The sequence below is a fragment of the Pristiophorus japonicus genome, chromosome 17 (genome assembly GCF_044704955.1).
Source record: "Pristiophorus japonicus isolate sPriJap1 chromosome 17, sPriJap1.hap1, whole genome shotgun sequence".
Lineage (NCBI taxonomy): Eukaryota > Metazoa > Chordata > Chondrichthyes > Pristiophoridae > Pristiophorus > Pristiophorus japonicus.
This window is the reverse complement of record NC_091993.1, coordinates 126989361-127005509: the sequence shown is the minus strand read 5'-3', so window position 1 is coordinate 127005509 and position 16149 is coordinate 126989361. Positions and strand designations below refer to the sequence as shown.

The window sequence follows — 16149 nt, the reverse complement described above, 5'->3', positions numbered from 1 at the left end:
GAGTCTGCAACTGCCAGCAGGCCTCAGGTGACCCAGATGACTCAGAGTCGCAATACAGGATGAATGCAAGGCAATTCACATCTTGTTGGTGCTGTGGAGGCTTCCATTCAGCCTATTCATGTCACTTCAAAGGGTATGTTTGCAAGAGCTGTGGAACAATGGGGCACCTCCAACGAGCTTGCAGATGAGCTGCAAGCTCTGCAAAACCTGCTAACCACCACGTGGCAGAGGAAGATCGGTCCATGGTGGATCAAAGCAATTTCGAGCCCGTACACGAGGTGCACACATTTTTGACGAAATGCCCACCTATAATGCTAAATGTAAAATTGAATGGCTTACCCGTAGCCATGGAACTGGACACTGGCGCTAGCCAATCCATCATGAGTAAAACGATGTTTTGAGAGACTGTGGTGCAACAAGACCAGCCCTGAGCCCCATCCACACGAAACTGAGAACGTACACCAAAGAGCTCATCGCTGTCCTGGGCAGTGCCATGGTCAAGGTCACCTACGAGGGCACGGTGCACGAACTGCCACTCTGGATTGTCCCGGGCGATGGCCCCACACTGCTTGGAAGGAGCTGGCTGGGCAAAATCCGCTGGAACTGGGATGACATCCGAGCGCTGTCACATGTCGATGAGGCCTCATGTACCCAGGTTCTTAACAAATTTCCTTCCCTTTTTGAGCCAGGCATTGGAAACTTTTCTGGGACGAAGGTGCGGATCCACTTGGTCCCAGAGGCACGACCCATTCACCACAACGCACGAGTGGTACCTCACATGATGAGGGAGAGAGTGGAAATCGAGCTGGACAGGCTGCAACGCGAGGGCATCATCTCCCCAGTGGAATTCAGCGAGTGGGCCAGCCCGATTGTTCCAATATTCAAAAGTGATGGCACGGTCAGGATTTGCAGCGATTATAAAGTAATTATTAATCGTTTCTCGCTACAGGACCAATACCCGCTACCTAAGGCAGATGACGTATTTGCGACGCTGGCAGGAGGCAAGACGTTCACTAAGCTCGACCTGACTTTGGTCTACATGACGCAGGAGCTGGAGGAGTCTTCGAAGGGCCTCACCTGCATCAACACGCACAAGAGACTGTGCATCTACAACAGATGCCCGTTTGGAATTCGGTCAGCTGCAGCGATCTTCCAGAGAAACATGGAGAGCCTACTCAAGTCGGTACTACGCATGGTGGTCTTTCAGGAAGACATATTGGTCACGGGTCGGGACACCGTCGAGCACCTACAAAACCTGGAGGAGGTCCTCCAGCGACTAGATTGTGTAGGGCTGCGGCTGAAGAGGTCGAAATGCGACTTCATGGCAACAGAAGTGGAGTTTTTGGGGAGAAAGATCGCGGCGGAAAGCATTCGGCCCACAGACGCCAAGACCACAGAACGTCACGGAGCTGCGGTCTTTCCTGAGACTCCTCAACTATTTTGGTAACTTCCTACCGGGGTTAAGCACCCTCTTAAAGCCCATACATGTGTTATTGCGTAAAGGTGAGAACTGGGTATGTGGAAAAAAAAACAAGTAATTGCTTTTAAGAAAGCCAGAAACATTTTGTGCTCCAACAAGCTGCTTGTATTGTATAACCCGTGTAAAAGACTTGTGCTAGCATGTGATGCGTCGTCGTACGGAGTCGGGTGTGTGTTACAACAAGCTAACGTTGCGGGGAAGTTGCAACCTGTCGCCTATGCCTCCAGGAGCTTGGCTAAGGCCGAGAGGGTCTACAGCATGATTGAGAAAGAGGCATTAGCATATGTGTTCGAGGTAAAGAAAATGCATCAGTACCTGTTTGGCCTCAAATTTGTGCTGTAAACCGATCACAAGCCCCTCATATCCCTGTTCGCTGAAAACAAGGGAATAAATACTAATGCCTCAGCCCGCATACAAAGGTGGGCACTCGCGCTATCAGCGTATAACTATACCATCCGCCACAGGCCAGGCACCGAGAACTGTGCGGATGCTCTCAGTCGGCTACCATTGCCCACCACAGGGGTGGAAATGGCGCAGCCTGCAAACTTGTTGATGGTGGCACAGCCCGCAGACTTGTTGATGGTCATGGAAGCGTTTGAAAATGATAAATCACCTGTCACGGCCCACCAGATTAGGACTTGGACCAGCTAAGATCCTCTGCTGTCCCTAGTTAAAAAACTGTGTACTGCATGGGAGCTGGGCCAGCATCCTCGTTGAAATGCAAGAGCTAATCAAGCCGTTCCAGCGGCGAAAGGACGAGCTGTCCATTCAGGCAGACTGCCTGTTGTGGGGTAACCGCGTAGTGCTACCCAAAAAGGGCAGGGAGACGTTCATCTCGGATCTCCACAGCACACACCCGGGTATAGTAATGATGAAAGCAATAGCCAGGTCCCATGTGTGGTGGCCCGGTATTGACTCTGACTTAGAGTCCTGTGTACTGCAATGCAGCGTGTGTGTTCAGTTGAGCAACGTGTCCAGAGAGGCACCACACATGTTTGTGGTCCTGGCCCTCCAGACCATGGTCGAGGATCCATGTCGACTATGTGGGCCCATTTCTTGGTAAAATGTTCCTGGTGGTGATGGATGCTTTTTCAAAATGGATTGAATGTGAAATAATGTCGGGAAGCACAGCCACCGCCACCATTGAAAGCCTGAGGGCCATGTTTGCCACCCACGGCCTGCCTGACATACTGGTCAGTGACAACGGGCCATGTTTCACCAGTGCCGAATTTAAAGAATTCATGACCCGCAATGGGATCAAACATGTCACCTCGGCCCCATTTAAACCAGCCTCCAATGGGCAGGCAGAGCGGGCAGTACAAACAATCAAACAGAGCCTTAAACGAGTCACAGAAGGCTCACTCCAAACCCGCCTGTCCCGAGTACTGCTCAGCTACCGCACGAGACCCCACTCGCTCACAGGGGTGCCCCCGGCTGAGCTACTCATGAAAAGGACACTTAAAATCAGACTCTCGCTGGTTCACCCCAACCTGCATGATCAGGTAGAGAGCAGGCGGCAGCAACAAAATGTAAATGATGGTCACGCCACTGTGTCACGGGAAATTGATCTGAATGACCCTGTGTATGTGCTAAACTATGGACATGGTCCCAAGTGGATCGCGGACACGATGATAGCTAAAGAAGGGAGTAGGGTGTTTGTAGTCAAACTAGACAATGACAAATTTGCAGAAAGCACCTGGACCAAACGAGGCTGCGGTTCACAGACTGCCCTGAACAACCCACAGCAGACACCACCTTTTTCGAGCCCACAACACACACGCAAAGGATCAATGACACCACCCCGGAGCAGGAAATCGAACCCATCACGCCCAACAGCCCAGCAAGGCCAGGCTCACCCAGCAGCCCTGCAGGGCCAACAACACGCCAGCCCAGCGAGGGTACAGCCAACACACCAGAACAGACATTTGTACCGAGGCGGTCCATCAGGGAAAGAAAGGCTCCCGACCGCCTTGTAAATAGTTTTCACTTTGATTTTGTGGGGGGGGGGGGGGGAGTGATGTTGTGTATCTGTAAAGCATGCACTCCCATGTTCCGCTACCAGGGAGCGCATCCCCTGAAGTCCCAAGGGATCCCAGCATCCCTTGGGAGCACTGTATTTTAGCCGGCCCCTAAGGCCTGTTCCTCACTCTGGAGTGTCTTAATAAAGACTGAGGTCACTGTTACTTTAACCTCCCTGTGTGAAGTCTCATCTGTGTTAGGAAGACAATAGAAATCATGTTTGACAAATTTGCTGGAGTTCTTTGAGGATGTAAAGAGCAGGGTGGATAAGGGGGAACCAGTGGATGTGGTGTATTTGGATTTCCTGAAGGCATTCGATAAGGTGCCACATAAAAGCTGACTACACAAAATAAAAGTTCATGGTGTTGGGGGTAATATGTTACCATGGATAGAGGATTGGCTCACTTACAGAAAACAGAGAGCCAGGATAAATGGGTCATTTTCCGGTTGGCAAACAAGTGACTAGTGGGGTGCCGCAGGGATCGGTGCTGGGTCCTCAAATATTTACAATTTATGTTAATGATTTGGGTGAAGGGACCGAGTGTAATGTAGCCAAATTTGCGATGACACAAAGATGAGTGGGAAAGCAAATTGTGAGGAGGACACAAAAAATCTGCAAAAGGATATAGACAGGCTAAGTAAGGGGGCAAAAATTTGGCAGATGGAGTACAATGTGGGAAAATGTGAGGTTATCCACTTTGGCAGAAAAAATAGAAAAGCAAATTATAATTTAAATGGCGAATAATTGCAAAGTGCTGCAGTACAGAGGGACCTGGGGGTCCTTGCGCATGAAACACAAAAAGTTAGAATGCAGGTACAGCAAGTAATCAGGAAGGCAAATGGAATGTTGGCCTTTATTGCAAGGGGGATAGAGTATAAAAGCAGAGAAGTCCTGCTACAACTGTACAGGGTATTGGTGAGGCCACACCTGGAGTACTGTGTACAGTTTCGGTCTCTGTACTTAAGGAAGGATATACTTGCATTGGAGGCTGTTCAGAGAAGGTTCACTAGGTTGATTCCGGAGATGAGGGGATTGACTTATGAAGATAGATTGAGTAGGTTGGAATTATACTCATTACAGTTCAGAAGAATGAGAGGTGATCTTATCGAAACGTAGAAGATATTGGGCCAGAAATTCCTCTGGAGATCTTCCTGCTGGCAATTGCCTCCTCGCTGGAGATTTTTAACGAAAGTACCTGGTGGCCCGGGAGGCGCCCTGGATTCCGATGGGGAGGCCTTCTCCTCCCGCGTTGCGAAGCGCGCTCCCGTCTGGAGCGTTCCCACGCAGAAGATGCAGTCATGCATCTGATTGACTGCTCAGCCAATCAGGTAGGTAGTGCACAGGTTCCCATTAATAGCACTTGAACTTGAGTAACTACGAGTTCTCAGTGCTATTAATGGGGAAAAAAACAAACACACACTAATAAAAAATAAAAAACAGACCTCACATCATTAAAATGAACTGAAATTAAAGTTAATAAATGCCTTAGAAAAAAACAATATATTTTCGATTTTTTAAAAGTTTTGTGATTCGGGTTAAAAAGAAACTTACCTTAGTGGGCAGAGTTTTTAACAATACAATGTATCTATTTTATTTAATTTTATTGTGTTTATGTGTGTTTTTAAACAATTGCGTCTGTAAACGCTATGCGCCACCTTATGAGGACATTTGCCGGGCAAGATAAGCGTAAATCCACAATCCTGTCCGTGCAAATGCCCCCGCTCCCGATCTGTCGGAAAAGCCGGTTTTCAGCGCAAGCACATAGTACGCTGAAAACCGGCTTTTCCGATGTCTTCCCGGGTCCGTAGAAACTTTGTACGGGCCAGGGACGTCGGAACTTTTGGGTCAATGAGGGGGCTCGACAAGTTGGATACAGAGAGGATATTTCCACTCAGGGGAAACTAAAACTAGGGGATATAGTTAGGATAAGGGGCCACCCATTTAAAACTGAGATGTGGAGGACTTTATCTCTCAGAGGATTGTAAATCTGTGGAATTCTCTGCCCCAGAGAGCTGTGGAGGCTGGGTCATTGAATATATTTAAGGTGGAGATAGACAGATTTTTGAGCGATAAGGGAGTCAAGGGTTATGGGGAGCAGGCAGGGAAGTGGAGCTGAGTCCATGATCGGATCAGCCATGATCTTATGAAATAGCAGAGCAGGCTCGAGGAGTCAGGTGACCTATTCCTGCTCCTATTTCTTATGTTCTTATTTTCTTACACACTCACACACACACACTCTCACACACATACAGACACAAAGGCACACACACACACTCACACACAAAGACACACACACACACACACACACTCACACACATACAGACACAAAGGCACACACACACACACACTCACACACAAAGACACACACTCACACACACACACACACACACTCTCACACACATACAGACACAAAGGCACACACACACACACACTCTCACACACATACAGACACACATACAATCACACACACTCACAGACAGATACACACCCACACAGACACACATGGCACTATTTCGAAGAAGAGCAGGGGAGTTATCCCCGGTGTTCTGGGGCCAATATTTATTCTTCAATCAACATCAGTAAAACAGATTATCTGGTCATTATCACATTGCTGTTTGTGGGAGCTTGCTGTGCGCAAATTGGCTGCCGTGTTTCCTACATTACAACAGTGACTACATTTCAAAAGTTTTTCTCCAGACAACAGCTATAAGACGGAACAAATGATTCGATTACACCTTGCCTACACGCACACTCATTATAACCTGCTCCACCCCGTTATGCAAACCTTGTGGGGAGTATTGAACGTCATGTGAGTCAGCTGAATCTGGCACCTGGGTTCATGGCCAATTCTCTCTAGTTCCTCTTCCATTCCCGTCACCAGCCGAGAGATTGATGTTTGATTCCTGGAGACTGCAGGACAATGCGGAAAAAGGGTTGCTGATCTCCGGTGAGAACCTTTGGCAGAAACGGGGAAGAAATAGAACCAAAAAAGAAAGACTTGCATTTATATAGCGCCTTTCACAACCTCAGGATGTCTCAAAGCGCTTTACAGCCAATGAAGTTTTTTTGGAGTATAATCACTGTTGTAATGTACTAAACACGGCAGCCAAATTGTGCACAGCAAGCTCCCACAAACAGCAACGTGATAATGACCAGATAATCTGTTTTAGTTATGTTGGCTGAGGATAAATATTGGCCCCAGGACACCAGGGATAACACCCCTGTTCTTCTTTGAAATAGTGCCATGGGATCTTTTACGTCCACCTGAGAGAGTAGACGGGGCCTCGGGTTAACATCTCATCCGAAAGACGGCACCTCCGATAGTGCGGCACTCCCTCAGTACTGCACTGGGAGTGTTAGCCTAGATTTATGTGCTCAAGTCTCTGCAGTGGGACTTAAACCCATAGCCTTCTGACTCAGAGGCGAGAGAGTGCTACGCACTGAGCCACGGCTGACATGGAACGCTGGAGAGGGGCTGATGGCAGCAGCCTCTTGGGGGAGAAGAGAGCAGCTTCTGTATAAAGGCTCAGACCTGTGGTGACAGTGATCGTAGCAATCATAGAAATTAATGGAACAGAAGGAGGCCATTTGGCCCATCGCATCTGTGCCGGCAGACAAAGAGCTATCCAACCTAATCGGACTTTCCTGCCTTTGGTCCATAGCCCTGTAGGTTACGGCATTTCAAGTGCACATCCAGGTACTTTTTAAATGTGGCGAGGGTTTCTGCCTCTACCACCCTTTCAGGCCGTGAGTTCCAGACCCCCACCCCCCTCTGGGTGAGGAAATTTCCCCTTATATCCCCTCTAAACCTCCCTCCAATTACTTTCAATCTATGGCCCCTGGTTATTGACCCCTCTGCTAAGGGAAATAGGTCCTTCTTATCCAGGTCCCTCATAATTTTATACACCTCAATTAAGTCGCCCCTCAGCCTCCTCTGTTCCAAGGAAAACAACTCCATAATCTCATAATTCATTTCATCAATTAACAAGACAGTCATTCTTGATCAGAGAGCCAATTATCCCGTCTATGCTCATCCTTCTAGAATAGCAACTCTATTTTCTTCCTATTACAGCATCAGTTTCTTAAAATGATTTCATCGCTCAGGCGCTGAGGAGGAAGTGGGCAGTGGCTGTATCGACGCAGGTGTCTTTAATTACTGGCTGAGAACGAGTTATTGTGATGAATTACAGCTCGGCCCAACCCTCTTCACAATCCCTGCCCCACAGTAACCTCTCTCGTCCTCAGATGCTCGGGCACCGACTGTGCTGGAAGAGGAAATCCCATTTACAAATTACCCTAAATATCGCCCTCGTCAGCAGAGAGAGCGTCCTGATGCACTCACTGTCAGTGAGGATGTGTGTGTCCACAAAGGGCAGGTTGTTATTGCACAGCGTACAGTAACACGGAGCAGTCAGACAGTGAAATCTTTGCAACCCGTCCTCGAACAGTCAAACACATTCAGCACAAATCCAGACTCTCTCCTTCCAAACCAGGTTTTGTCTGGGGAGAGCACATTGAGCTGCTGGGTACAGGTCTGTCACTGTATAACACTGGGGTACAGTACTGCTGGGTACAGGTCTGTCACTGTATAACACTGGGGTACAGTACTGGTGGGTACAGGTCTGTCACAGTATAACACTGGGGTACAGTACTGGAGGGTACAGGTCTGTCACTGTATAACACTGGGGTACAGTACTGGTGGGTACAGGTCTGTCACTGTATAACACTGGGGTACAGTACTGGTGGGTACAGGTCTGTCACTGTATAACACTGGGATACAGTACTGGTGGGTACAGGTCTGTCACTGTATAACACTGGTGTGCAGTACTGGTGGGTACAGTTCTGTCACTGTATAACACTGGGGTACAGTACTGGTGGGTACAGGTTTGTCACTGTATAACACTGGGATACAGTACTGGTGGGTACAGGTCTGTCACTGTATAACACTGGGGTACAGTACTGGTGGGTACAGGTCTGTCACTGTATAACACTGGGGTACAGTACTGGTGGGTACAGGTCTGTCACTGTATAACACACAGGTACAGTACTGGTGGGTACAGGTCTGTCACTGTATAACACTGGGGTACAGTACTGCTGGGTACAGGTCTGTCACTGTATAACACTGGGGTACAGTACTGGTGGGTACAGGTCTGTCACAGTATAACACTGGGGTACAGTACTGGAGGGTACAGGTCTGTCACTGTATAACACTGGGGTACAGTACTGGTGGGTACAGGTCTGTCACTGTATAACACTGGGGTACAGTACTGGTGGGTACAGGTCTGTCACTGTATAACACTGGGATACAGTACTGGTGGGTACAGGTCTGTCACTGTATAACACTGGGGTACAGTACTGGTGGGTACAGTTCTGTCACTGTATAACACTGGGGTACAGTACTGGTGGGTACAGGTTTGTCACTGTATAACACTGGGATACAGTACTGGTGGGTACAGGTCTGTCACTGTATAACACTGGGGTACAGTACTGGTGGGTACAGGTCTGTCACTGTATAACACTGGGGTACAGTACTGGTGGGTACAGGTCTGTCACTGTATAACACTGGGGTACAGTACTGGTGGGTACAGGTCTGTCACTGTATAACACCGGGGTACAGTACTGGTGGGTACAGGTCTGTCACTGTATAACACTGGGGTACAGCACTGGTGGGTACAGGTCTGTCACTGTATAACACTGGGGTATAGCACTGGTGGGTACAGGTCTGTCACTGTATAACACTGGGGTACAGCACTGGTGGGTACGGGTCTGTCACTGTATAACACTGAGGTACAGTACTGGTGGGTACAGGTCTGTCACTGTATAACACTGGGGTACAGTACTGGTGGGTACAGGTCTGTCACTGTATAACACGGGTACAGTACTGGTGGGTGCAGGTCTGTCACTGTATAACACGGGTACAGTACTGGTGGGTACAGGTCTGTCACTGTATAACACTGGGGTACAGTACTGGTGGGTACAGGTCTGTCACTGTATAACACGGGTACAGTACTGGTGGGTACAGGTCTGTCACTGTATAACACTGGGGTACAGTACTGGTGGGTACAGGTCTGTCAATGTATAACACTGGGGTACAGTACTGGTGGGTACAGGTCTGTCACTGTATAACACTGGGGTACAGTACTGGTGGGTACAGGTCTGTCACTGTAGAACACTGTGGTACAGTACTGGTGGGTACAGGTCTGTCACTGTATAACACTGGGGTACAGTACTGGTGGGTACAGGTCTGTCACTGTATAACACTGGGGTACAGTACTGGTGGGTACAGGTCTGTCACTGTATAACACCGGGGTACAGTACTGGTGGGTACAGGTCTGTCACTGTATAACACTGGGGTACAGTACTGGTGGGTACAGGTCTGTCACTGTATAACACTGGGGTACAGTACTGGTGGGTACAGGTCTGAAACTGTATAACACTGGGGTACAGTACTGGTGGGTACAGGTCTGTCACTGTATAACACTGGGGTACAGTACTGGCGGGTACAGGTCTATCACTGTATAACACTGGGGTACAGTACTGGTGGGTACAGGTCTGTGACAGTATAACACTCGGGTACAGTACTGGTGGGTACAGGTCTGTCACTGTCTCAAACTCGGGTACACTGCTGGTGGGTACAGGTCTGTCACTGTATAACACTGGGGTACAGTACTGGCGGGTACAGGTCTATCACTGTATAACACTGGGGTACAGTACTGGTGGGTACAGGTCTGTGACAGTATAACACTGGGGTACAGTAGTGGTGGGTACAGGTCTGTCATTGTATAACACTGGGGTACAGTACTGGCGGGTACAGGTCTATCACTGTATAACACTGGGGTATAGTACTGGTGGGTACAGGTCTGTGACTGTATAACACTGGGGTACAGTACTGGTGCGTACAGGTCTATCACTGTATAACACTGGGGTACAGTACTGGTGCGTACAGGTCTATCACTGTATAACACTGGGGTACAGTACTGGTGGGTACAGGTCTGTCACTGTATAACACTGGGGTACAGTACTGGTGAGTACAGGTCTGTCACTGTATAACACTGGGGTACAGTACTGGGGGGTACAGGTCTGTCACTGTATAACACTGGGATACTGTACTGGGGGGTACAGGTCTGTGACTGTATAACACTCGGGTACAGGTCTGTCACTGTATAACACTGGGGTACAGTACTGTTGGGTGCAGATCTGAAAGAGGGGGAGAGGTTTAGGGAGGGAATTCCAGAGCTGGGGCCACGGCAGTTGAAGGCACGTCCGGTGGAGCGATTAAAATCGGAGATGCTCAAAGGGCCAGAATTGGAGGAGCGCAGAGATCTCGGAGGGTTGTGGGGCTGGGGAGGTTATGGGCTACAGACATGATGGGCCAAATGGCCTCCTTGTACACCATAAGATTGTGTCACTCTACAATCACTTGCCTCCGACCTGCTAACGCAGCACTGAGCAGGAATTGCGTCTCAGTCTCTCCCTTACTGATGTGGAACCTCTGTATGTGCCAGGTATGGTCCCTGCCTGCCCACCTCTCGCACACTCGGATCGGACTTGAGCAAACTCACACATAAAGCCTTTCGACAGTGGCGCCTGACACCGGGCTCGTGTGAAATGTGTAGAATTTACCAATATCTCGCAAAGATTCCAGGTACCTTTCCCCTGCAGAGGAGAAGAATCTCTTTCTGGACTTTTAAAATGGAAGGAAAACTTTGGGACACAAATGAATTTTAAAGGGGCAGACGAGACCTGCAGGGGATAAAAGGGGGTGCATTCATGGAGACCGCCCCCCCCCCCAGTGTTTGGACTCATAGGAAAGGGAATTTAATTTGGAACTATCTACCAGAAAGTTTGAAATCCTAAAGTGCACATGGAAGAAACTATGAACTTTAATCAAATTTGGGATTTTTAAAAGGTGTATGTTGGGTCTGCAAGAAAAGGGGTGGGGTCAATATCTAAAGGGCCAGTTTGGACATTGGAACTAATCAAATTGTCTGGGAACTGTATACCCTCGAAACTTGCCCCTTGAAAACATTAGCATTTAAACAATGCCACATACATATTCCAACACCTTTTCAACAGGCATAGAAATATCTGGCTCAGGCCAGACTAGCACAATGGAGAGCTCATCAACTTCGAAAAGCCTATTAACGCCAGATTAAAACCACTTAATCAAGTTTCAGTTAGCTGGGCTAGATTTGGTGGGAGATAAGGAAGCCTTTGGTGGGTATATCTATTCCCAGTTTTACCAAGGAACAAAACACTGAAAGCAGGACACAGACTTGAACAGCAGAACACAGACTCAAACACAGACAGACACAAGCAGCCGGAGGTGGGGAGTGAAGAAATGGAGTAGTGAAGGAAACTACAAGAAATCATCAAGGACCGACCGAGCACGAGGCCCACGAAACGGAAGGTTGTCAGCAACCAAATTGACAACCCTGGCCACCACAACCAGCGAAACGACCAACCGAAACCAACTCAGCAAAAACCGAAGAATCGACATTTATTTCCACTCTACAATCTACTTCAGAACGACCAATGGGTGAGAAATTACCAAAAGGGACTAACTAAACTATTCTTAACCAAAGAAAGTGGGTACTTACCCCATACATCCAAAACACAACTTAGCGCATCAACGGATGCACCCCAACCGAAGACGACGCAGTCCGAAGTCCTCTCCTCCGTCCGGGGTACGGCTCACCTAGAAGGCCAAGTGCAGCGAACCCCGAAACCGCGATTCACCGGCAACTGTCAAAAAGGGGATTAGTGAGCATGGTCCCTGAACCCACAGAGCTATAACTTCGTTAGTTAGGGGAATTTGGGGAGGGAGGCTGGGATAACTTGTGTAAATGTATCTGCATTCTTCTCTTTACCCCATTTAGAGTTTAAGCTGTATTCTTTTCCCCACAGACTATAATTGGACAATTTATTCAATGTGTTGTACCCCTCAGTGTGTATTGGTCTGTGTGTGTTATTAAAGGTGTGCCTTTTACTTCTTTTTAAACACAATAAAGCCATACCTGCTTCCTACCTTGAAACCGATTGTCTGTACAAGTCTGTCACAGTCCCTTCATAATTCCAGTGTCTAGAACCAAGGGTGTGGGAGCGATTCGGAACCATTCATATAAGGTCAGAAGGGAAAGCTGACCCCCTGCAAACCACCCCTTACAAATGTCACCGTGGTGTGCCAGGAGCTGAAAGCATAAAGCATTTACCGAAAAGGTCCAAACCCCACCCTTGATTCACCCACATCATCAAACCACCTGCTGCTCCCATGGGCTTTTGAACGATAAGGGAGCTAAGGGTTGTGAGGAGCGGGCGGGGAAGTGGAGTTGAGGCCAAGATCAGATCAGCCATGATCTTATTGAATGACGGAGCAGGCTCGAGGGGCCGAATGGCCGACCCCTGCTCCTAATTCTTATGTTCTTTGCTGCATCTCCCATACTCCACATATCGTCCCCTCAATGCCCAGGCTATTCCCAGACCACTCACTGTAACCCTTGGTCCTTCGCTGGGTTTGAATAGAAAGAACCTGCATTTCTATAGCGCCTTTCATGATCTCAGGATGACCCAACGTGCTTTACAGTGAATAAAGAACTTTTGGAGTGTAGTCACTGTTGTAATGTGGGAAACGCGGCAGCCAATTTGCGCACAGTAAGCTCCCACACACAGCAATGTGATAATGACCAGATAATCTGTTTTACTGATGGTTGAGGGATAAATATTGGCCCCAGGACACAGGGAATAACTCCCCTGCTCTTCTTCAAAATAGTGCCATGGGATCTTTTACACACACCTGAGAGGGCAGACGGAGCCTCGGTTTAATGTTTCACCTGAACTGGGAGTGTCAGCCAAGATTTTGCGCTTAAGTTTCTGGAGTGGAACTTGAACCCACACCCTACTGACTCAGAGGTGAGAATGCTGCCCACTGAGCCACAGCTGACAGTGCCCATATCCCCACTATATACAGCTTATCTCCCACCTATGCCCTTGCCTCATCCACTGCTGAAGCCCTCATCCATGCATGATACCTCTAGACTTGACTATTCCCACGCACTCCTGGCCGGCCTCCCACATTCTACCCTACGTAAACTTGAGGTGATCCAAAACCCGGCTGCCCGTGTCCTAACTCGCACCGAGTCCCGCTCACCCATCACCCACTGTGCTCGCTGACCTACATTGGCTCCCGGTCCAGCAACTCCTTGAGTTCAAAATTCTCATCCTTGTTTTCAAATGTCTCAGGGTCTCGCCCCTCCCTATCTCTGTAATCTCCTCCAGCCCCACAACTCCCCGAGATCTCTGCGATCCTCTAATTCTGCCCTCTTGAGCATCCCTGATTATAATCGCTCCACCATCGGTGGCCGTGCCTTCTGTTGCCTGGGCCCCAAGCTCTGGAACTCCCTCCCTAAACCTCTCTGCCTCTCTACCTCTCTTTCCTCCGTCAAGACGCTTTGACCAAGCTTTTGGTCACCTGCCCTATTTTGTACTTATGCGGCTCGGTGTCAAAAGTTTTTATCTCATAACACTCCTGTGAAGCGCCTTGGGACGTTTCACAAGCTTAAAGGCGCTATATAAATATAAGTTGTTGTATGATCCCCTCTTAATGGGGAGGCAGGAGGATTGTGGCCGCCGTTAGGGACATCTGGTTTGTGCCGCTGTATAAACCAACCGTGGCACGCCTGGCGCTCGCTGACCTCCATCCCCATCCAATCTGCCAAAGATCAGCTGGCCGGAAACTGGCCTCAGTCCCACCCATTTTCACAGGCAATGGGCCCAGTGCCAGTTTCCATGGGAACACGAACCAATATGGTGGCAGTGGCCTGTGCCGCTTTCCGCGCCCTTTCCGAGCACATAAATCCAGCCTGACGCTCCCAGTGCAGTACTGAGGGAGCGCCGCACTGTCGGAGGGGTGGTACTGAGGGAGCGCCGCACTGTCGGAGGGGCGGTACTGAGGGAGCGCCGCACAGTCGGAGGGGTAGTACTGAGGGAGTGCCGCACTGTCGGAGGGGTAGTACTGAGGGAGCGCCGCACAGTCGGAGGGGTAGTACTGAGGGAGTGCCGCACTGTCGGAGGGGTAGTACTGAGGGAGCGCTGCACTGTCGGAGGTGAGTACTGAGGGAGCGACGAACTGTCGGAGGGGCAGTACTGAGGAAGCGACGCACTGTCAGAGGGGCAGTACTGAGGGAGTGCCGCACTGTCGGAGGGGCAGTACTGAGGGAGCGCCGCACTGTTGGAGGGGTAGTACTGAGGGAGCGCCGCACTGTCGGAGGGGCAGTACTGAGGGAGCGCCGCACTGTCGGAGGGGCAGTACTGAGGGAGCGCCGCACTGTCGGAGGGGCAGTACTGAGGGAGAGCCGCACTGTCGGAGGGGCAGTACTGAGGGAGCGCCGCACTGTCGGAGGGGCAGTACTGAGGGAGCGCCGCACTGTCGGAGGGGCAGTACTGAGGGAGCGCCGCACTGTCGGAGGGGCAGTACTGAGGGAGCGCCGCACTGTCGGAGGGGCAGTACTGAGGGAGCGCCGCACTGTCGGAGGGGCAGTACTGAGGGAGCGCCGCACTGTTGGAGGGGCAGTACTGAGGGAGCGCCGCACTGTCGGAGGGGCAGTACTGAGGGAGTGCTGCACTGTCGGAGGGGCAGTGCTGAGGGAGCGCCGCACTGTCGGAGGGGCAGTACTGAGGGAGCGCTGCACTGTCGGAGGGGCAGTACTGAGGGAGCGCCGCACTGTCGGAGGGGTAGTACTGAGGGAGCGCCGCACTGTCGGAGGGGCAATACTGAGGGAGCGCCGCACTGTCGGAGGGGCAGTACTGAGGGAGCGCCGCACTGTCGGAGGGGCAGTACTGAGGAAGCGACGCACTGTCGGAGGGGCAGTACTGAGGAAGCGACGCACTGTCAGAGGGGCAGTACTGAGGGAGTGCCGCACTGTCGGAGGGGCAGTACTGAGGGAGCGCCGCACTGTCGGAGGGGCAGTACTGAGGGAGCGCCGCACTGTCGGAGGGGCAGTACTGAGGGAGCGCCACACTGTCGGGGTGGCAGTACTGAGGGAATGCTGCACTGTCGGAGGGGCAGTACTGAGGGAGCGCCGCACTGTCGGAGGGGCAGTACTGAGGGAGCGGCGCACTGTCGGAGGGGCAGTACTGAGGGAGCGCCACACTGTCGGGGTGGCAGTACTGAGGGAATGCTGCACTACCGTCTTTCGGATGAGATGTTAAACCGAGGCCCCATCTGCTCTCTCAGGTGTATGTAAAAGATCCCATGGCACTATTTCGAAGAAGAGCAGGGGAGTTATCCCCGGTGTCCTGGGGCCAATATTTATCCCTCAATCAATATAACAAAAAACAGATTATCTGGTCATTATCACATTGCCGTGTGTGGGAGCTTGCTGTGCGCAAATTAGCTGTCATGGTTCCCACATTACAACAGTGACTACATTCCAAAAGCATTTCATTGGCTGTAAAGCACTTCGAGACTTCCGGTGGTCGTGAAAGGCGCTATATAAATGCAAGTCTGTCTTTCTTTTTCCTGGTGAAAGAACGGCTGGGGTCCAGTCGGATTGTAGGGCCCTGCGCTGGTCGGGACTCTTGGCGGAGTGGGGGAGCGGTGGGAGGGTGGGCTGCATGAGGACCAATCGGTGGCCTCCCTGTGTAGTCGATG

The 16149-nt window shown here is 50.3% G+C and overlaps 1 protein-coding gene across 1 annotated transcript in view; it reads right to left on the bottom strand.

Moving 5' to 3' along the window:
• The window catches only part of lrig2 (leucine-rich repeats and immunoglobulin-like domains 2), a 199331-nt gene extending 187186 nt beyond the window's left edge, over positions 1 to 12145 (bottom strand). The window contains exon 1 of the mRNA XM_070859264.1: positions 12101 to 12145. Within this exon, the coding sequence (XP_070715365.1) occupies positions 12101 to 12105 (5 nt within the window). The 5' untranslated portion in view covers positions 12106 to 12145. The remainder of the gene's footprint in view (positions 1 to 12100) is intronic.
• Between the last annotated feature and the right edge of the window lie 4004 nt (positions 12146 to 16149).